Source organism: Thamnophis elegans, chromosome 7 (genome assembly GCF_009769535.1).
Source record: "Thamnophis elegans isolate rThaEle1 chromosome 7, rThaEle1.pri, whole genome shotgun sequence".
Taxonomy (NCBI): Eukaryota; Metazoa; Chordata; class Lepidosauria; order Squamata; family Colubridae; genus Thamnophis; species Thamnophis elegans.
In genome coordinates this window covers 55,397,241-55,418,752 of record NC_045547.1, presented here as the reverse complement: position 1 = coordinate 55,418,752, position 21,512 = coordinate 55,397,241, and the positions used below count along the sequence as shown (strand labels likewise).

The window sequence follows — 21,512 nt, the reverse complement described above, 5'->3', positions numbered from 1 at the left end:
AAAATGTTGTTCCTTTTGTTAATAAAATCACCTTTTATTTTAAAGTAGGCAATGTCTGCATGAAGTAAATGCATGAATGGACATTTTTCATTTATATATCTCATCTCTAATGTTTTTATTTAATACATGTTTAAGACCTGTGCAGTTCTTTCCATTTTATCACATAATTAGCAATGTATTTGTGATGCTGAGACTTGGATCAGATATGATCCATTTCCTCTTGATTGCTGGACTGCTAGGTCAGTTTACATAAAACTCTGCTCTTTCAGAGGATCTTAATTTAGAAAAAGTATGTACTGTTCTTGTATCTACTTAAATATCGGCAATTCATTTTTTAAGACAGAAAATACCGGTTTATAGTTGGCTTTGTGGCTTTATTACATCATTACTTACAGTCTTAACATGTCACAGTAATTGATTTTACTCAGTAACAGTTATGTCTTGGCAAATACTAATTCCAAATTCTTCCTGAATTTTTCTACCATCCTCAGCTAGAACAGGAAACAGCACAGAAAAATCTCTATATGGTGGCTTTTTAAGACATGCCACACAAAGTCTGTGTCACTTTTGTTCCTAGCCTACAAATTCTTTGCCAAGTGGAATGAAGGTTCCATTCTGCAATGCATCAGCAATTCACCAAGAGAGTCTGAAGAGCAGGTAGGCCCAGAAGCTGCTCTTCCACAGGCTCATTCAGCAGAAAAAAATCCTCAATGTGTCAACATCCTCAGTAGCAGGATAAATATTAAAAAATATTTTTCTCATAAAAAGCATTATGAATGAAGCCTTGAATGGTTCATTTTCCCCTTACTATCTTAAAGTAAATGTAAGAGATGAGGATGATTTAGATGAAGTCCCTTTCTTGAAAAACAGCAATTGAATGGGGTCTTTTGGGTATGGACACAATTGAAATTGCATATATCTTTGTTAGGGATGGCATAGATGTTGGTTGGAAATATAGTTTTCTGAGAGTTCTGGTACTAGATCAATGTGGTTACGTCACTATGGGGAGAAAATAGATAAGTCATTGCTAAAATGGTAAGCAAGACTTGGCCACAGATCCGTCCTGTCAGCATTTTTTGTGTTTGAATCAGGAATAGTATATCCATCAAACTCATTTTTTCCATACTTACCATTTATTGTACTTTTCATGTCACAAAACAAGGATCAAATCACATCACAGCTTTTCTTTAGGGTAAATATGTAAGAGTGGGCTAGTGTGGCATAGGTTAGTTGCCCAGATGCCATATATTATATTGTATGATTTAATTAGGCTCTGAATTCTTGTGCTGGGATGTTATATTTAGTTTCTATTGAGTATGGCTAATCAGGAAAACTTATTCTTATTATGGTTCATGACACACAGCAAGATATTGAGACTGGATTTGGCATTTGTATGCACCTACTGAGTCCTTCCAAAGGACTTGGGATAAACAGATGTTGTTGGCTGATGGTGTGACCAACAACAACAATAACAATAATCTGGCATATACGAAACATCAAACAAAGAATAGGAAAAAGACATGGCCAATACATTAAAAAAATTAACAAGCAAAGAGAATAACAAGATTTGGCAATGGCTAAGAACAGTAAACTTGAAGAAAGAGAGAAAAAGAGAAATTCTGGCTGCAAAAGACAGAAGAAATGCACATAAAGCCAAAATTGAGAAGACAGCACCAGACAGCAAATATCATCTCCCCAAACAAGCTGAAAGAACAGTGGATCCTAAGTTAGTACTGTAAAAAGATCACAGACTGACTACAAACAACAGCATGACAAAGTAGCTATAATGGAGTGCTGGAATATTTGCAAGAAGTATGTCTTTCTTGCAAGCAGGAACTAGTGGGACCCCAAAACAGGAAAAATAATAGAAAATGAAGAAGCTAAAGGGCTGTGGATCTTTAGGTTTCAAATCAACAAGCATCTGCCACACATCTTAAAATTCAAATAGACAAGTATATCCACATACAACAACTGTTTGGGTTTGGGTTTTTTTTTGCAAATTTTTATAAAGTTTATCAGGATATAAAATACAAAAGAAAATGAAAGTAGGAAAAGATAAGGGGGAAGATGTAGGATAAAGGGGGAAATAGAAAGGAAAGTGTTAATAAGAAAGAGAAAAAAGTCTTGGTAGTGGACATTGCAATACCTCAAGATAGCAGAAGAGAAAGAAGTAGAAAAAAATCACAACATATAAAGACCTGCAAATAGAAGTAAAACAGCTGCAGCAAAAGAAAGCAAAAGTAGTACCAATAACATTAGTTGCTTCCAAAACATCTGAAGCACTACTTGAACAGAATTCGCATTACCAGCAGTCAGTTGCAAAAGCTTCACTTGAAACCGCTTACATCCTGTGACAATACTTTAATATTATTAAACAACAACGTGTACCTATCCCAGGTTCTTGGGAAGGCCTGGATAAGTAGACAAAATGCCAAATCCAGTCTGAATATCTGGTTAACTGTGTGACCAACCATAATTAATTTTTTTAAATGGTAAGTTGTCTGAATCATCAAGATCTGTCTTAAGCTTATTCTCTATACTGAAACCCTGCATGTCTTCTCCTTGTGGTGAAATTATGCATTTTGGGGTACTTATCACATCTTTTACTTTCTCCTTAGTACAGCATGAGTTCATAAATATATAAATATGTTGCTTTCTCATAAATAGATCCGCAAACAACTAGAAACAAGTAAAGTTATAACTAGCAGCCAGTACAGGTTTGTCAAAAACAAATCATGCCAAACCAATCTTATTTCATTCTTTGATAAAGTAACTAAATTAGTAGACCAACAAAATGCTGTGGACATAGCATACTTAGATTTCAGTAAGGCATTTGACAAATTACACCACAACCTACTTCATGGTGCTAGAAAATAGACAACATCACCACCAGATGGATTTGTAGCTGGCTGACAAATTGTACTCAACAAGTAGTCCTTAATGGTACTACATCTACATGGAGGGAAGTAAGCAGTGGGGTATCACAAGGTTCCATCTTAGGCCGTGTACTCTTCAATATCTTCATAAATGACTTTGATGAGGGAATAGAAGGGGAATTCATCAAATTTGCAGATGACATTAAACTGGCAAGAACAGCAAACACCCCAGAAGACAAGTTCCAAAAATATATTGACAAACTTGAACAATGGGCCTTATCCAACAAAATGAATTTTAATGTGGAAAAAAGCTAAAATTTTATGTTTAGGCAGGAAAAATCAAAGGTATAAGCAAAATTAGGTGAGATGTGGCTCAAAAAGAGTAGTTGTGAGAGGGATCTGGGTGTCCTAGTGAATATCACTTGAATATGAGCCAGCAGTCTGCAGCAGTAGCCAAAAAAGCTAATACAATCATGGGTTGTATAAACAGAGGCATAGAATCAAAATCATGTGAACTATTTGTGCCTCTTTATAAAGCTCTAGTAAGTCCACACCTGGAATACTACAACCAATTTTTGTCACCACACTACAAAAAGGATGTTGAGACTTTGGAAAAAGTTCAGAGAAGAGTAAGTAACATAATTAAAGGCCTGGAGACTAAAAGATATGAAGAATTATTGCAGAATTTGGGTTTGGCTAGTCTAAAGAAAAGAAGAACTAGGGGTGATATGATAGCAATAGTCCAGTATTTGAGGGACTGCCATAAAGAAGAAGGGTCTCTAAAATTGTTCTCGAGAGGGAGGGCAGGATAAGAAACAATGGTTGGAAAATAATGAAAAAGAGAAGCAACCTGGAATTAAGGAAAAATGTACTGACACTGAGGACAATTAACCAGTGAAACAGATTGCCTTCAGAAATCGTGGGCACCATCACTGGAGGTTTTTAAGAAGAGACTGGTCAGCCACTTGTCTGAAATGGTATAGGGCAGTGGTGGCTAACCTTTTCTGGACCAAATGCCCAAAGTGTGCGCACATGCACAAATGCGTGCACCTGAACTCCCAAAGCGCAATGCACATGCGGCCCCGTGCATGTGCCCTGCCCCCTGTGCATACACATGACCCCCGTGTGTGGCCACTGCATGTGCTGTGCCCCCTGCGCATGTGCACGCAGCCCCCCCGCACGTGTCCCTCCCCTGTGCATGCTGTCAGAGACCTGAAGACAAGTTGGCAGTGGGAGGCATGGGCACATGCATAGTGAAGTTGAACTAGGATGATGGCTCATTTGCCCACAGAGAGGGCGCTATGTGCCACGTCTGGCATGTTGCCATAGGTTTGCCATCACGGGTATAGGGTCTCCTGCCAGAGCAGTGGGCTGGACTAGAAGACCTCCAAGATCCCTTCCAGCTCTATTCTATTCTAAATATATTACTTGCTTCAGGTATCTCACAATTTTACATGTTGGTTTGCTTCTATCATTTTATCACTGACTTCAGTTCCTTGGCTGAAAATCTGTTACATTGTATTCTTGTGAATGTTGCATATGATTTGTCAACTCTTGAGTAACTGCATTCATAGTTAGTGTCCTGGGTGGGTAGTTTAGCATATGCAACCAATTAATGTGTAATAGACTCTCAGCATTCTTCCTTCTTCTTTCTGCTAAATTTTATTTTTTAACACATCCAAATTTTTTGTTTCCTTAATACACTTGGCTTAAATTGGTAATTTGTTTTTCAGATATGTCTATGAAACAATTTTAAAAGAAGGTAGTAAAATTAATTAACTCAGTATGAGTCTTGCTGTAAGCTGTCAAGGAAGCATCAAGTTTTGTTGAGCACTTAGAAAAAATCATTTTACTTTGAGTCATGTAGTGCTGCATGACTTGTAAATCAAGATACATCCACATTCAGTCCTCTTGAAGAAAGGGAAAAAGGTGATTTTTTTTCAGGAGTGCCATCTTTAAAGTCTCTGTATTCTTGTGGTTAAACTTGAATGAATACCAGTCCCCTTAAAACATTTCATTTCCTATGTCTAATGAGACTCTCTCTCTTGTATTTTTCCTTCTGAAGAGACATTTCTGCTGAAATAGCTAATCTTTTCTTGTTTCTATACCTGTAACTGAAATTCACTATGATAAAAATACACTATTCTGAAATTTTAGAGAATTGGGTTCAATCATAACGGTGATGGTGCTTTGCCTCGAAGTGACCCTAGTTTGTCTGCCCCTGAGAAAGGTAAGCCTATCATTTATTTTAATATGCTACCATATATTTTTGTAAAGTACAAAAGAGAGTTATCAAACAAATTTAAATCTGTATTTATTGATATTGTATCTCAAATACCAAACATATGTAACTGATCTCAAATATGCTGGATATATTTCTGATATTTGGTAATTCTCAAAAGTTTTAACAATTAATATCTGTGTTGTTATGGCTTTAACAGCTGTAACTAGCACTCCTAGCAGTTGGAGCCTAGACAATGGGAAAGAAGCCAAAAACATGTCAGAGAGTGGAAAACTCATGTCTCCTCCTGTGCCACCTCGTCCCACTGGTATGTCTACTTTATTAGTCTTTTTTTTTAATACAACTAGTTCTATGCATGTTGTACCTAAAGCTCGATTCTGCCTGGATGTGTTTTGGGTTCCTATTACATACCAGAAGAATACAAGATCATTTTAGAACAGGAACAGTAAATCAGCCAGGAGGATCAAGGGACCATAGAAAGGAAAAAAATATTTTGGAGAAAATGCTGCAAGTGGAACGAACATTGAGGAAGACAACTAATGTTGAATATTGAAACAACAAAGCAAGAAAAGTTACATTCCTAAATTCTGGAATAAAGAGAAGGCACAACTTTTGGTGTGGAGCTTTATCTGTAATGGTCCTTAGTTCATGTTTCTGCATACCATGAGCAACAGAATAGTTTGGTGTAATGGTTAAACTACCAGGTTAGAAATTGGTATACTGAATTCTAGTCTTGCCTTAACCACAAAACCAGCTGGGAGACTTTGGTCCAGTCACTCTATCTTAGCCTTAGGAAGCAGGTAATGTCAAGCCACTTCCAGAAAACTTTTCAACAACCTTGGAGGGACTTGCAATCAAATAGTGAACAGTAAATATAAACAATCACAACAAAATTCAAGAAGTGAATAAATACAATGAATTTAATTATTTCCCAGATTTGTAGTATCTTTCTTTTCTGCCACATTTAAAAATTACAGTTTTGTGATAACCTCTCGAAGAGGCTTTGAATGGATTTCTGAACCCTAGATTGTGCAATTTTATTTGGAATAGAATAGAATAGAAATCTTTATTGCCACTTTATCACTAATCAGCATACATTAAAATGAAATTTCATAACATTCATCTCTCAAAAGATAACCATTATGCTAATACCCATATAAATACACATATATGACAGAGAAACATCACAGTCTAATTCGAATGTATACATATACAGTTTGTGGCACACACACAAAAAAAAGAATACTATGAGTTTATAAAACAACAGAATAGACCATGAAATGGATATGTAGAGTCTCTAACAATGCTTTGAGCACTAAGCACATAGCACTTATAACAGTGGTGAAATTTGACTGGATCAAACTGGATTGGGCGAACTGGTAGGGACGATTTGAATTGGTTCCCTGAACCAGTAGAAATCACCCCTAGTTGGCATTACCCACGCCTGCCCAGTCACCTGCCCGGTCGCCGCTCACCTCTTCTGGCTGCTCGACCCGCCCACCCAATCTGAACGTTTCCCTCTCCACAGTGGAACTGCTGCAGCCTGTCCCATTAAGGTAGTCCCTGGGAGAGATCAGGCTGAGGGGGACCATAAAGAGAACAGTAGCTGTGCTGTGAATGGAGGGGGAAACATATGGATTCTTTCTGCTGCATTTAATGTTCAATTCTGTGATAAAGAGAATCCGAACTTTTCTCTCTCCATTCACAACGCAGCTGCTGCAGCCTGTCCCTTTAAGGTACTTCAACCCTCGAGAGAGAGGGGGGCCTGGGTGGGACCATAAAGGGAGCAGCAGCTCTGTTGTGAATGGAGGGAAAGAAGTTCAGATTCTCTCTGCCACAGCATTCACTATGAGCCCTTCTTGTGCTCATACACACATTTTTTCCTACCAGGTTCTGTGGGTGTTGCTTGGCGGGGGGGGGGGGGTGTTCCTGTAACTGAATGGGCATGGGCGTGAGCAACATCGAGTTAGCCATCGCCCACCCAGTTATAGGACCACCACCACCAAGCCACACCCACAGAACCGGTAGAGAAAAAAATTGAATGTCACCTCTAGCTTATAAGCAGTATCATGAGTAATGGGAAGCAAGTTTCCTATAATCTTCTCAGTTGTCCTTACCATTCTCTGTATGGACCTTCTATCTGAGGCACTGCTGCCATCAAACCAAACAGTGATACAGTTTGTTAAAATGCTCTCAATCGTGCTTCTGTAAAAAGTGGCCAGAACAGAAAGAGAAAGAAGTGCTTTCCTCATCCAACACAGGAAATGCAAACACTGGTTTGCAGTTTCACTAAAGATAACATGAAGAGACTAAGTAGGATTGTTAATTATATGCACCCCCAGATACTATTAACCATCTCCACAGCTACAGCCTTGATACAAAGTGGAGTATGACTATGCTGGCTCTTTCTAAAACCAACAGTGATCTCCTTTGTTTTGTTAACATTCAAAACCAGGTTATTTTTATTGCATCACTCCAGGAGAGCTTTCACCTCTTCCCTATAATAATCTTCATTGCGGACTTCCTGTGGGAGGAGCCTGTCGCCGAGGAGCTCAACGGAGCCCCTCTTAGAGTACTGGTCTGTATATCTAATTAAGATCAATAGATATCATCCCTTTCTGGCAGAAAGGGACAGGCAGAAGCTCAGGTGTTAGGATTTATTCGTAGTTCACAGCCCTTTTCCTTTTTTTTTTGGGCTGCGAACAGAGAATAGACCCAGCGTAACTGAGCTCTTATCTCCAGCCAGTTCTTCGCAGCTGCCTTTTTGCAGCCCTAGACAGCCGACTCCCACACTCAGGACAATGATAAATTGTTTTTAAGATAATACGAGCGGGTCTCACTTCTGTGATGTGTTTTTTTTTTTTAACTATCTAAACACCAGCCTTGTTCTTCCTTTGAACTTCTCTGCGCAATTGGGATACAAAATGGCGTTTTTACTGTGTTGGTGATTGAAGACGTAATTAACTGGCTTTATTTCCCCGGAGACTGCTACTCATTAATGAGCAAAATCTACAAATAATTTATGGAGAACTGACCAGCTGAAGACACTGTTTATCTGTCTATTCTCAGATTTTATCTATAATGTCTCCCAGGTCTAAACAGGCAAAAAAAATCCTCCCCCCTCGTGCTTAAAGAACTTGTTACCAAATCGCTGCCTTTGTCTCCTACGCCATCTACTGGAGATTCTTTGACACAGGAGCTTCTCTTTCAAATAATTAATGACTTTAGAAAAGAAATTAAAGAATTTGTGTTGGATTTATGCGATAAAATACAGACCAAAATTGCCCAGATAAATGCGAATATGTTTGAAGTCACGTCTACTTTAACAGATTATATTGAAGAAATGGAGACGAAATTGGAAACTTTGGAGGGGGCTAATTTTAATTTGACTTCTAATATCCAAGCATTACAACAAGAGATTACAGATACTCAAACACAACTTACAATGATAAATTATAACAGAAAGGCGTCTGCAATAAGAGTTAGAGGACTGCCCGAAAAGAAAGGAGAGAACTTGAAACAGACGTTTGTAGAAGCTTTCAGCCAAGCGGTGGGAGGTCCGGGACTCAATTTTGATTGGAATATTCGAAAAATCTATCGCCAGAATTCGCGTGTAGCAGAGCAACGACAGCTTCCAAGAGACATAATTATATACTTTTTCACAAGAGAATCCAGAAATGCGATTACTCAAAAATTTTACAATAACAGGCTCCGAATAGATGGCCATGATTTGTTTGTCTTTAAAGAGATCCCGCTCCAGATGCTGCAAGCAAGGAGAGGTTATACTTTTTTAACCCAAGAACTTAGAAATCGTCAAATAAAGTATAAATGGGAAGCTCCAGTTGGAATCACAGTTACATTTGAAAATCAAAGATTTCGTATTAATTCTGTTTCGGAAGCTCGGGACTTTTATTATAAAACTCTGAAGGCGGGGCTTCCTGACTCACTTGGAAACGCGGAAGGACAAGGTGAAGGAAAGATAAGCAGCAAGTCACTTGGTTACAAGAAGGAGGGAGTTGTTCTCCCCCTACTGGAGAGGCAGAAGAGCGGAAACTGAGGATTCAGTCATATTTTCAAAGCAGCGGGACACGTGGTTATAAGGCAGAGGGTTGCCTTTTCTTTCCGGAAGGGCAGAAGAGTAAAGAATATAGACCCAGCGACGTCTTTAAAATACTTTCTAAGCTTTTGGACTGATTAAAACTTTAGGATTTCTGTTTGGTATGAAATGGTAAAGCTGTGTACTGATGAGGAATGGAAAGAAGCATTGCTTATTCTAGACAGATATTATACGGGACTTTTACAAGACTTATTTGAATTTCAATCCAAACTGCGCATGAAGTGTTTTCTGTGAGGAAAGTGGGGACTAAGATTTATTTGAATTGCGGTTTGGGATGAATGGAGTTGGGAAGAGTGGGGCAGAAAGGAAGGTGGAGCGGGATATTGATGAAGGGATCTTGGGATTGAACGAACTGGTATGGATTTTGGGCACACATTTTACGAATTTACATGTCTGAAGTATAACATAAAAAGCTCAGGATTTTAAAGTGAAGAGCGAGATCCTAATCTTATGCAATTTGGGCTTGGGAGGAATGGAGACGTGAAACGAAGGATAGGAAGATGAGTAGCGAAAGTATGAAGATAAATTGATTTTTGTATAAACTAATATTTGAATATAAGGTTAAGAAAGGCTATCTGGAGAGTCTACAGGAAGATGGGGGTAAATATCAAAGAAGTAAGGGACGAGGACAAAATATAAATGGAATGATTCACACTGTTTAAATTTTAAGAATGATGGGAGGCTGAGCATAATGCAAAAGATTTTTCAATTTTTTTTTTATTTACTTTTTTGTTTTTCTTTTTTTTCTTTTTCGGAGTGTTCTTTTTATTTTATTTTCATTATTATTGTTAATAAGATATTTTGAAGGTGAATGGTACTGAACTGTGCCGGGTGTGTGACCTGGGAAGTCAGAGGGGGTTAGGGAGGGGGGTTCATTGGGGGTGGGTGGGTGGGTGGAGATATAGTTTCAATATATAGAATAAGAAGAATACACTTGTATACTGTTGTTCCTTATCTTTTCTTTTTATTTTTCTCTTTTTTTTTCTTATTGCTTTTTTCCTTTCTTTTTTCTTTTTGGCGTAAGGAATAGAGAAATGCACCATAGTGAGAAGTAGAGGAAAGGAAGAGGGAGAAGTAAGGAGGGAGGAAGAGGGGAATGTAAGGAGGATGAGAGGGGAAGGAGGGTGAGGAAGGCGAGAAAGGAAGATAGGAGGGGAAAGGGAAGTAGGAGGGGTGATCGTTGGAGGGAGAAAGGAAAGTTGGAGGGGGAGAAGAAGGGGTGTATGAAAGCAATAGGTTGGGTTTATGAGTTGTGTTTAGGTTGGGTTTTTTTTCTTTCTTACTATTATATTATTATTATTGCAAATATCCCGTATATAAGTGAATGTACAAAATTGAAAATGAAAATGAATAAAACATTTAATACAAAAAAAGAAAAAAAGAAAAAAAAATAATCTTCATTGCATCCCAGATAAGCCCCGCCACTGCTGTGTCATCCGCATAGTTGATCTGCCATTCCTAATAAATATTGTGTTTGCTATACTTTTGGCTTTGCCTACCATGAAGAGTAAAATGAGGGAGAGATTGAGAAGAGTGCTTTGAGATGTTATTATTTTGCTATGAATTTGAGCAAGTGGGTGGCAAAGCCACTACCATTTAATTTTTAATAGGCCTGATGGTCCAAGCTTCTTTAGAGAAATGAGAAGACCTTATAATAATTGATTTTACAATGACCCTTTTAATTATAGTTCTGTTACCAGCTTCTCATCTGCAGGAAAGACATTTCCAAATGTATGTATTTTGGGTTTTATGAGAAGATGGAAATATAACCTCTGATTACTGTTTTTCAACCTTCTAAAATATTGCAGTACTGAAGTAATTTCCACTGGTAAATTTTTTTAACTGTGTGTTAATTCAAACCATTTCTTACTTGAGATTTATATGAGAGAGAAGTGAATGGACCAAACTTATGTGGTTAACCAAGATCTCCCAATAGAGATATTCCTTCTACTGGATACTCTCAGTTCATGTTCATCTTCTTATAAAATTTCTATTGTTATAAAGTATTTTCAGTACTTATTTTGTCCAGAAGATTTTCTTTGAGCCAACTGTTGGTGGTTTAATGGCAAGCTCTATGTTTTTTATCTAAGGTCCATATGTCTGGCTCTGTTTTTAATCCTGTTGCAATTTTACAATCTGCATCTTTATCAACATATTATAGATATGTATTTCATAAATCTCTCTCAGTGTAAAATGCATGTGCATTTTTTCCTTCCTCTCTCCTCTCACACACATTTTTCTTCATTTTGGCTAAGCTGTTCATTTCTATCAAGCCATCACACTCCTCACTTACTCTATGTTAAATTCATGTGAAAATGATTTTCTCCACAGCATCGCCAGTTCGACACCTAACCTCAGTTTCCCCTTCTACTGGAAGATCTCCAATGAAGGTACTGTTCTGTTTTCAATACATTTAGAAGCAGAACTGCATTGTTTATTTCTCATAATTTACATTAATTGTGACTGACTTTTCACCTTGAAAACATAAATGTGTATTTTATGCCTTTCCAATTTGTGTTGTGTGATGGGAATAAAAAACTAAGCTTTTTAGTCATTTTTGTTCTGATAAATGAACAAATCGTGTAAAGTTCCATAAAGGACAATATGCTGAATACATTCAGGAGACAGTGGTCACAAATTGGAATGAATATAAAGAGATTAATTTCTTCATTTTAATTTCTCTCACTATATCCTATAACATAAAAGCATATCCATGCAATTCCAGGAGCATTCACAATAGACGATTGCTGTTCAAGATATATTAAATTCTCCTTGTTGAGCAACAGGGACTCTTTCAAATTATTTGGGTTATGATTCCTCCCAACATTCATAGGTTGTTGAATTTTTGTCTCCCTCCCTCCCTCCCTCTTTCTCCCTCTCCCTCCCTCTTTTGAAGGCACCACCAATATTGCATAGTTCACTTGTCTACTATATTGGCTTTATGTGATCTGATACACTAAATAAAAACAAATATAGATTGGGCGATTGTAATTTAAAAGTAGATAGAACCACAGTAATTCAAGGTTTTACAGTATTAATGAATAAGCACCATTCAATTTTTGATGTTCAAACCACAAAACTCTTAGGTTATAACAATAAGTATTTTTACAACATGGACAATAACAGGGACCCAGAACTAATATAAAGGCATGTTCCTCTACTTCCTTTTCTCTCCTAATTTCTTCTTTCTATTTCCAGACTAATTTTTTCTTTTCTAAACTCAGGCTTCTGTACAATCATTTTCATCATCTCCTATGGACTACCATTCGTCCGGGCTCATTTCCAACTCTCCAGTCTTGTCTGGAAGTTACAGCAGTGGCATTTCTTCACTTAGTCGATGTAGCACATCTGAAACATCTGGTTTTGAAACTCACATCAATGAACATCCAGTTCCTCTTTCTAATTGCAACATTTCCGAAGAGCCAATAAGAAAAGAGAGCAAGACTCCTCCACCTTATAGTGTTTATGAGCGGACTCTTAGGCGTCCTGTCCCACTACCTCACAGCCTTTCCATTCCCATTTCTACAGATCCACCAGCATTACCCCCAAAACCTCTGTTGGTCAGACCAAGCAATTTGGAGCACCGCAGCAAGAGAACAGAACAGGTGCCTCGACCCAGGCCTCTTCCACGAAAAGTATCTCAGTTATAAATAAAAGTCAAAAAGTCATTTTTTGGATTACTTAAATGAAAAACATAACTAATATAGGCACTTTAATATTCTTCACATATCTTCCTGTTTATTTTAAAAAACTGCTCAACTTTAAGTACTTAACTAAGTACTAGCTTAAAAAGCCAGAAACTAGAGGCAATGAGACTGAAAATTCTATATTTAGCATAGCAAACAGCAAATGAGATTCTGCATATAAATTTGAACCTGGAACCTAGCTGTTCAAACAACATCAAGGCATACTTTCCCTTGAAAGCCTTATATTAGTGCAACAGTGTACTTTCTGACAATAAAATTTGATTTGAAGCTAATGAATCCAATAAAGCTCTTGTGGTTTGTAATCATATTGCACTGGAAAAGGTTCTATTACAAAGATGTTGTAGCTGAATTTCTAGGGGGGAAAAGTTTGGGTTGGTTTCTTTCTACTGACATGTTATTGTGTTTTATTCAATATTTGTATGTATGTTGTTGGAACTTGTTTCTTACATATCTTTTTTCTAGCATTCTGATAGTGGTTAGTTATTTTACATGCGTGTAGAATTTGCCCCCTTCCATTTTATTTTATTTTAGATAGGTGCAATTTACAGTTCCATGAAGATAATAAATGTTAATAATTATTGTATTATAGAAAATGTAGCCAATATGTACAGTTATTTTTTTTAAGATCATTGATGTAAGACACAGAAACTAACTTCTCAGATTATTTTAATGGCCAAAATGAATAAGTCATTTTAAATGTGAATCAAGAAAAAAAAAACACTGTCAGAATCTTAAGATGAAAACACTGAAAGCAATTGAGTTCAAGCAAATGTTCAGGAGAATGAGGCTATTCACAAGTATAATTAATTGAAGTAGCAGATTTTTAAAGACAAGATTCAGCCTTGTTATTATTATATATAAATCTTCTGAATGAAAGTTCTTCCATTCTGTTGCTCTATATTCCACTGCAAAAAAGTAGAGAAAATAATTTAAGGGATAATGGTTTAGATGGTGGAAAGAGAGGGGATTTTAGGGCACAGATTGAAAACTTGTTGGCAACTAAAAGTAATCCAGATTTCAACCCCTATCCTGCAAAATGTTTTCTCTGAAAGTGCTCTTACTCATCCCACATGGAGCCGTAACTGGCATTTTGCTAGAAAGCTCCTGTGTTTTTGAAAGCTCACATTTAGTTCTACAACTGTACAGACTAAACATAAAAACAAATGTACAGGCAATTTTTCCATTTCTTATCCCCCACACAAAACTTACTGTTTGTAGTATTTGATTGATATCATGTGGTCTGCACTTTTCAATTATACCATTAAAGTTACCTCCCTGTTTTGTTGGGAAATTTGGATTGATTTTATCAGTTTATTTTGTTGATAATTTAACTGAAATATTATTGAACACTTTTTATATTCCCTCAATGAGAAACTCCCAGTAGGTATATGCTATTAATGGTAGCTATAGAAATTTTATATAATAAATGTTCAAGTATTTTTGTACATAACTGATTAATTTTAATAAGAAGTACAATAATGTTTGGGGAAGGAAAACAAATGGTTGTGTATGCAGTAAGATTGTTATAATTATGCCAAATACTTTGTGTAATTGGGGGAACAGGAATACAGGGAATAATATTTGTAGATATGTGTTTTTAACAATAATTCTGCCATATTGATTCTACAACTTTGAATGTCAAAATATATTAATATATGTTGAAACACCTTTGCTTATCAAAAGTGTTTACAACTTGAAAAAGGACATAAAATGTAGGTTTGTAGGTTGCTAATTTTGAGGCCTGAGATTTCTGAATTTGCTTGGTCATAATATTTTTTGTGTCTGCATAACTACATTTTTGGAGTCATTAGCTACATATTTATGCTTATAAAATATATTGTAATTTAAATAAACTATCACAAACTGGATAATAGATCCATTTTGATCCCTTCCTATATTGTATTTAGAATTAAATCTGTGTTTGCCTGGTGTTTCAGCTTAGACTGAATCAGTATTATTTGCTGCTTGTTCATTTTAAAAATATATTTGAGAGTAAGCAAAGTTTTTACTCATGTGCACGTTATTACTGATGCCTGCTTAGCAGCAAAACATTTTAATGTAGTTTATTTACAGATAATTATATTGATTGTTGAGAAACCATAAATACAAAATAAAATTCATTGAAATTCATTGTCCAGTTTTATTTTCTGCTGAGTGGTGCATTAAAATACATTTGTGAGGAAATTAAAATAGACACTTATTTTTGATTAGGCTTCATATATGATTTTAAGAAGCAAAGATAAAACTTAATATCTTTTGTTTTATTCTCTCTCTCCATCACAGTACAATTCCATAATTTATGTTATTTATTAACATTTTCATGATATACTAGTCAAATGACTCTTGGTGATAAACTCTATCCAAGAGTGCAATAAATAACAAGAAGAAAACCACATAAAATCAGTAGGCTGTTACTATTGTCACTAAGTGAAATAATTGAAAATCTATATGTATATAGCATTTGAAGATCAGGAACAGTGGTGGATTTCAATTTTTTTACTACTTATTCTGTGGGTGTGGCCTATTTTGTGGGCTAGGTGGTCATGTGACTGAGTGGCTGTGGCCAACTTGTAAAATGTGGTGAAACTCATTTAACAACACTCTTGCTTAGCAACCAAATTTTTCTTCCTTTCCTTCCTTCTTTCTTTCCTTCTTTTTCTTTCCCTTTCTATCCTTGTCTTTCTCTTTCCTCCCTCTCTCCCTCCCTCCCTTCCTCTTTCTTTCTCTCTTCCTCTTTTTCTTTCTTTCTCTCTCCCCCCCCCACACACACCTCAACCTTTAACACCCCCCCACCCCCGCTAACCTAAAACTTTATTTTTAAAGCATTTTGCACCCGGGGAAAGTCATAACAAGACACACCAGCCACACATCACCTCCACTGACTTTGAAGTCTTTCTCTCATGCTGCCAAAACCCATCGACTCTCTTCACCTGCGGTCACCCCTTCAACCTCCCACCCCTGGAGGATACGCAGTGGTCCTCCTGGAGGAGTAGCCAAGGGGCACTTTCCCCCACCCCCTGAATAGTGTAGGCTGAGGAAAGGGAAAGGGGAGCTGCTATTTTTTTCTGCAGGCCAGAAGGAGGCAAGGTGGCCTCAGATGCCATCCAGGGACCCTCAGAGGTGTTGCTTGTTGGCCCGAAACAAAGTGAGGAAGGAGTCTCTGGTGGCTGCAGTAGCAGCAGAAGCGGTGACAGCAACTGAAGCACAATTCAGACAGTTCTGGCTCTCCCTTCCTCGAGCATGTCCCATTGCTGTTGGTGCCGCTTTTGGTGAATTCAGCTCAGTGGCGGGGCTCTTGCCAGACACTCCTTCCCCGCTGCTGTTTCAGGCCAAGAAGCGACACCTCTGAGGGGCTCTCCCCGGATGGCACCTGAGACTGCCTCACATCCTTCTGCCCCGCGTGGAAAAAGAGCAGCTCCACTCTCACTCTCTTCCTGCTGACACTGCTCAGCCTGAAATATGTGGATCGTGGAGGAAAGCATTTTCAGGCTGAGAAGCAGCAGACCTCGTGAGCTGTGGGAAGCGACTGCCAGCAATGCTCTCAGGGTGAAGACATTGCAAGTGGAGAAACCTTGGCCCCCTTAGGAGCCTCCAAGCGTTCGTCGCCCCTCTGACACCTGCCAAGCCTCCTCCCACCACAGACACGCCTTCTCTTTTCCCCTGGTGAGATCTGCCACCTGAAAAGTGATGATCATGGAGGAAAGCATTTTCAGGCGGAGGATCCCCTCCCCAATTCCAAAAACAGTGTGTGCGGAAGGTGCTGCCACCTAAAAGCTCTTTCCTCCATGATTCTTGCATCTGTGGTGGGAGGAGGTTTGGTGGGTGTAAGAGGGGGTGGCAAGCTCTTGGCTGCTCCTGAGTGGGCCAAGGCTTCTCCACTCACAATGTCTTTGCCCTGAGAGCACCGCTGGCAGCCACTTCCCAGAGTTTAGGAGGTCTGCACTTTCTACGCTGCTGCTTCTCGGCCTGAAAACATTTTCCTCCACGATCCTCATATTTCAGGCTGAGCAGCGTCAGGAGCTGCTCTTTTTTTTTTTTCATGGGGCAGAAGGGGGCGAGGCAACCTCATGTGCCATCCGGGGAGACCCCCTCAGAAGTGTCATTCTTGGCCCAAAACAGCAGCTTTGTTCTCTTTGACAGCCGCCTTGTTTGTAGTGGGGTGGGGAGAAAGCCGAGTTTCTGCTAGGGATGGCCTTCTCCCCCCTCTAATGCATGGATTTCTCCCCACTCCATTGCAAACGAGGCGGTTGTCAAAGAGAACAAAGCATGGGGGTGCTTCTTCTAACAGCCAAGTCCTCTGCTCGGGCAAAAAGAAGTGGGTGGGCGGGGCAAGCACGGTGCGGACAGGCGGGACAAGAGAGGAAGCAAGCGGCAACTGGGTGGGTGGGAAGAGTGAGCAGGGGTAGGACAGGGGAGGGACCGTACTTGTACAGGGGCCTCCAGCTCTACTGGTACGCAAACGTACGCCCGATTTCCTGTACCAGTGCAGACTGGTAGCAACCCACCACTGATCAGGAGCATCATGTGTATCGTCGGGGTACAACGGAGAAGGCCTGCTTCCTCAAATGCACTTTATGTCAGACTGGAGTCTTAAGCAGGGGCTCTGAATAATCCAGCTGCACAGGCTATATCATTTGGTATGATTGGTTACCATGGTATTTAGGAATTTATACATATCACTGGCACTTTGAATTGAGATCAGAAATCTATTGGTCAGTATAATACCTGTAAAAATCTCATAAAAATCCTCTTGCTGACATCCTGTGAAAGAGGAGCATCACCTGTGTAATTCAATTTGCATGAGAATATTTCAAATACAGAAAAAAACATTTGGTTATATAGAACATTGAAATGACAATAATCCTGAGAAGAAGAAAGCTGTGTTACACTTCTGTGTCACTGCACATGAGGGAACATACAGTATGTGTCATTCAGAAATGGTTGCAAAGTTGTTGCACCTATACTTCTGCAAACGTTAATGTTTAGTGGACACTCAAACAATAAAGCATGAAGTTGGACCAACTAATTGGCATGCAGGACACATATCTCCACACAATACATAGTTGAGATTTGGGAGGTATGCGTGTCGACCCACCTGCAACCATCTACACTTGCCTATCAGCCCCATCGCAGTGTAGGTATGTGTTAATGCCTATGTGCACTTACAGTAAGGTGACCAGATTTTCAGATTGGTAAAGAGGGACACCATTGACCCCCGGGGGGGGGGGGGCTTGATTAAAAATTTTATATTTTGTCAAAATGTCACAAAAGGCGATTACATGACCCCAGGACACTGAAAACATCATAAATACGAATCTGTTGCCAAACATTAAAATTTTGATCACATGACCATGAGGATGCTGCAACGGTCGCTAAGTGTGAAAAATGGTCGCTAAGTGTGAAAAATGGTCATCAGTCACTTTTTTCAATGCCATTGTAACTTGGGTCACTAAATGAACTGTTTGAAAGCTAAGGCTAGCTTGCATTATAATGCCTTATGCTAGCTTACATTTTCAAGAGAGAGAAGCTAAACTCCTTATTAGAATTGAAATAGAAATGAATAGAGAGTAGAGTAGAGTAGAGTAGAGTAGAGTAGAGTAGAGTAGAGTAGAATAGTTTATTAGCCAAGTGTGAGTGGACACACAAGGAATTTGTTTTCGTTGAAAATGCTCTCAGTGTAAATAAAGAAAAATAAAATAGAATACATTCATCAAGAATCATAAGCTACAACACTTAGTGATAGTCATAGGTTACTAATAAGCAATCCAATTATACTAGGAAACAAATTATTGGATTTTTAAATTATTGGATTTTCTTTCAAAGAAACTCAGTATGTGCTTCCTGATTATTAAAAGTGCAAATTCAGTGTCAATTACTCCTGACTATTTAAAAAAAGATTCTATCCAAAATAAATTGAAATAAACCATTTTTAAAAATTCTATGCACAATACTACTAGTATTTTAAAATACTAATTTTAAAAAAGGGTTTATTTCAATTTATTTTGGATGGAATCTTTTTTTAAATAATCTAAGACAATTTAAAAAAAGAATCCACACAGAATGAAATTATTTTTAAAAATCCTATGCACAATAAATAAAATATTGTTTTAAAATACATTAAAAAAATAAAAGAAAAAAACCCGGCTCACTTACCAGCAGGCAGGCAGAATCAGCAGAACTCCGATGTGATGGATCCTCGCAGCGATGGATGGAAGCAACAGGGAGCAGGCAGGCAGAGAGGCAGCAGGAACAGGTAAGACACTGGACTGGACTGTGGAGGAACAACAATGCTAGGATCACTAAGCAGGTGTGGAGAGGGGGGCTGGGGGGGAAAGCTAGGCTGCGGCTACTGCCAGCCCACGGCCTCACTAGGGAAGGTGAAAGCTAGGCCGTGGCGGCTACTGCCAGCCCGTGGCCTTGCTAGGGAAGGTGAAAGCTAGGCCGCGGAGGCTACTGCCAGCCCACGGCCTTGCTAGGGAAGGCGAAAGCTAGGCTGCGGCGGCTACTGCAGCCTGCGGCTTCGCTAGGGAAGGCCTTCCCTTGCGAAAACTAGGCCATAGCGGCTACTGCCAGCCCGTGGCCTCGCTAGGGAAGGCCTTTCCTTGCAAAAGCTAGGCCGCCGCCGCCCAACCGAAGCCTCCTGAGTCCCGCCACCGGAGTTGCTTACCTGAAGCAGCAAGAAGGTGAAGGCGAAATGGAGAGTCAAGTCAAGCAGCGTGAAGCTTACACTTTTCCGCCCCTAGCCCGCTCACTGATTGGCTGGACTCCAGCTAATCAATGAGCAGCAGGCTGGGCTGGCTTAGATTTAGTGCGGATGGGCGGGGGAGCGAGTGAGCAAGCTGCAATGCGGCAAAAATGGGAGATCGGGTGAGCGAGCGAGAAGGCGCCAAAATTAAAAATGAAACATCGGGACTTTTTGATAACGATGCGGGACGCGAGACAAATTGTAGAAAATCGTGACTGTCCCACCAAAAGCGGGACATCTGGTTACCTCAACTTACAGAGAAGTCCAAAACAAGGTTAGTTTGACAAAAAACATGTTATTTCATGGCAACATTCTACGAATGAACTTGGAACAAGGAAAAAACAATGACATTAAGAATGTTAAAATCATTTCCTCTCTTTCTTCTTAAGTTAATAGTAAATAATTTAAAAAATATTTTGATAGGAAAGAAATGTTATTTTGAGTTATATATTCATAAAATTTGGCAAACAATAGGAAACATAGTAGTCCTCGAATTACAACAGTTTGCTTAGTGACCATTCAAAGTTACAACAGCACTGAAAAAAGTGAATTATGACCATTTTTCATTCTTATGACCATTGCAGCATTCCCGTGGTCATATGATTTACATTTGGATGCTTGACAGCTGACTCACATTTATGATGTTTGGAATGTCCTGGGGTCATGTGATCAGCTTTTGCAACCTTTTGTCTACTTGACAAAGTAGACTACTGTCAGGTGCTGCTTCATTTAATAATCAGGAAAGAAACCACTCAACTCCATTCTTAGAATTAAGTGTACTTTTACTAATTACAAACGATAAGTAGCAAAGCAAAGCTGAGTCTGGGTAAATTGGCATGAAAGCAATGGATATCATGTATAATTCAATCCCCTCCCCTTGGCACCCCATTCCATAGTCCAATAATAATTCACCCAACTGTCAGGTGGGATATATCTTCAAAAAACATCATCAAGCTGGAATGCTGGACAGTTGGCCTTGGCGGGAAACTCCCTTCCTCCACATGCGCAGAGAGATGGTCAGGACAGCTTCTAATAACACTTCTATCAAAAGCGGGGCGGGCGGAGGCAGAAGAGGAGTCCTCAATGGAGAAGTATGTTCAGGTTTCAGGAGATTAACATGAAAAACAGGATAAACCCGGATGAGATGCTTAGGCAATTGGAGGCGGACGGAAACAGGGTTGATGATCTTGATAATGGGAAACAGGCCAACATATCTCGGCCCCAACTTCTTTGACTTCTGAGTGGTTTGAAGGAACTTAGTGGACAAATAAACCCGATCACCAACCTTATAGTCATGGGGCCGTTTCTTATCAGCCTGCCTCTTATGTGCGCGGTGTGCAGCATCCAGCGCCCAGTGTGTCAAAGGCCACATCTCCCGAAGGCGATCACTCCACTCAGAGAGTGAGGACACTTGTGGTTTCTCCCGAAGAATCTCCGGAATGGGCACAAAATCTTGCCCGTATACCACACAGAAAGTGGTGAAGCCTGTGCTACTGTGCACAGAATTGTTTTAAGCCACTTCAGCATGAGGCAACAATTCCACCCAATCATCCTGTTGGTAGTTGATGAAACAACGAAGCTATTGCTCCAGCACAGAATTAGTCCTCTCACAGGCCCCATTAGTCTGAGGATGGTGGGAGGAGCTTAATCCTTGGGTGGAGCCAATCCGCTTCAGGAATTCTTTCCAAAATAGGAAGGTGAACTGAACACCCCTATCTGAAATGATGCGGTCGGGCACCCCATGCAAGCGATATATATGTGAGATGAACATCTTAGCCAGAGATTTGGCGGAAGGGATTTTGGAGCAAGGAATGAAATGAACTTG

At 39.2% G+C, this 21,512-nt stretch overlaps 1 protein-coding gene across 3 annotated transcripts in view; it reads left to right on the top strand.

Annotated features, from left to right (window-relative positions):
- DOCK4 (dedicator of cytokinesis 4) overlaps nucleotides 1–13,641 on the top strand; it is a 387,382-nt gene extending 373,741 nt beyond the window's left edge. For 2 of the 3 annotated variants that reach the window (XM_032221143.1, XM_032221142.1), the window contains 4 exons: nucleotides 5,034–5,106; nucleotides 5,318–5,425; nucleotides 11,567–11,625; nucleotides 12,460–13,641. In XM_032221143.1, the coding sequence (XP_032077034.1) occupies nucleotides 5,034–5,106; nucleotides 5,318–5,425; nucleotides 11,567–11,625; nucleotides 12,460–12,885 (666 nt within the window). In that variant the 3' untranslated portion in view covers nucleotides 12,886–13,641. The remainder of the gene's footprint in view (nucleotides 1–5,033; nucleotides 5,107–5,317; nucleotides 5,426–11,566; nucleotides 11,626–12,459) is intronic. The other variant, XM_032221144.1, reaches the window with a different exon arrangement.
- The last annotated feature ends 7,871 nt before the right edge of the window (nucleotides 13,642–21,512 follow it).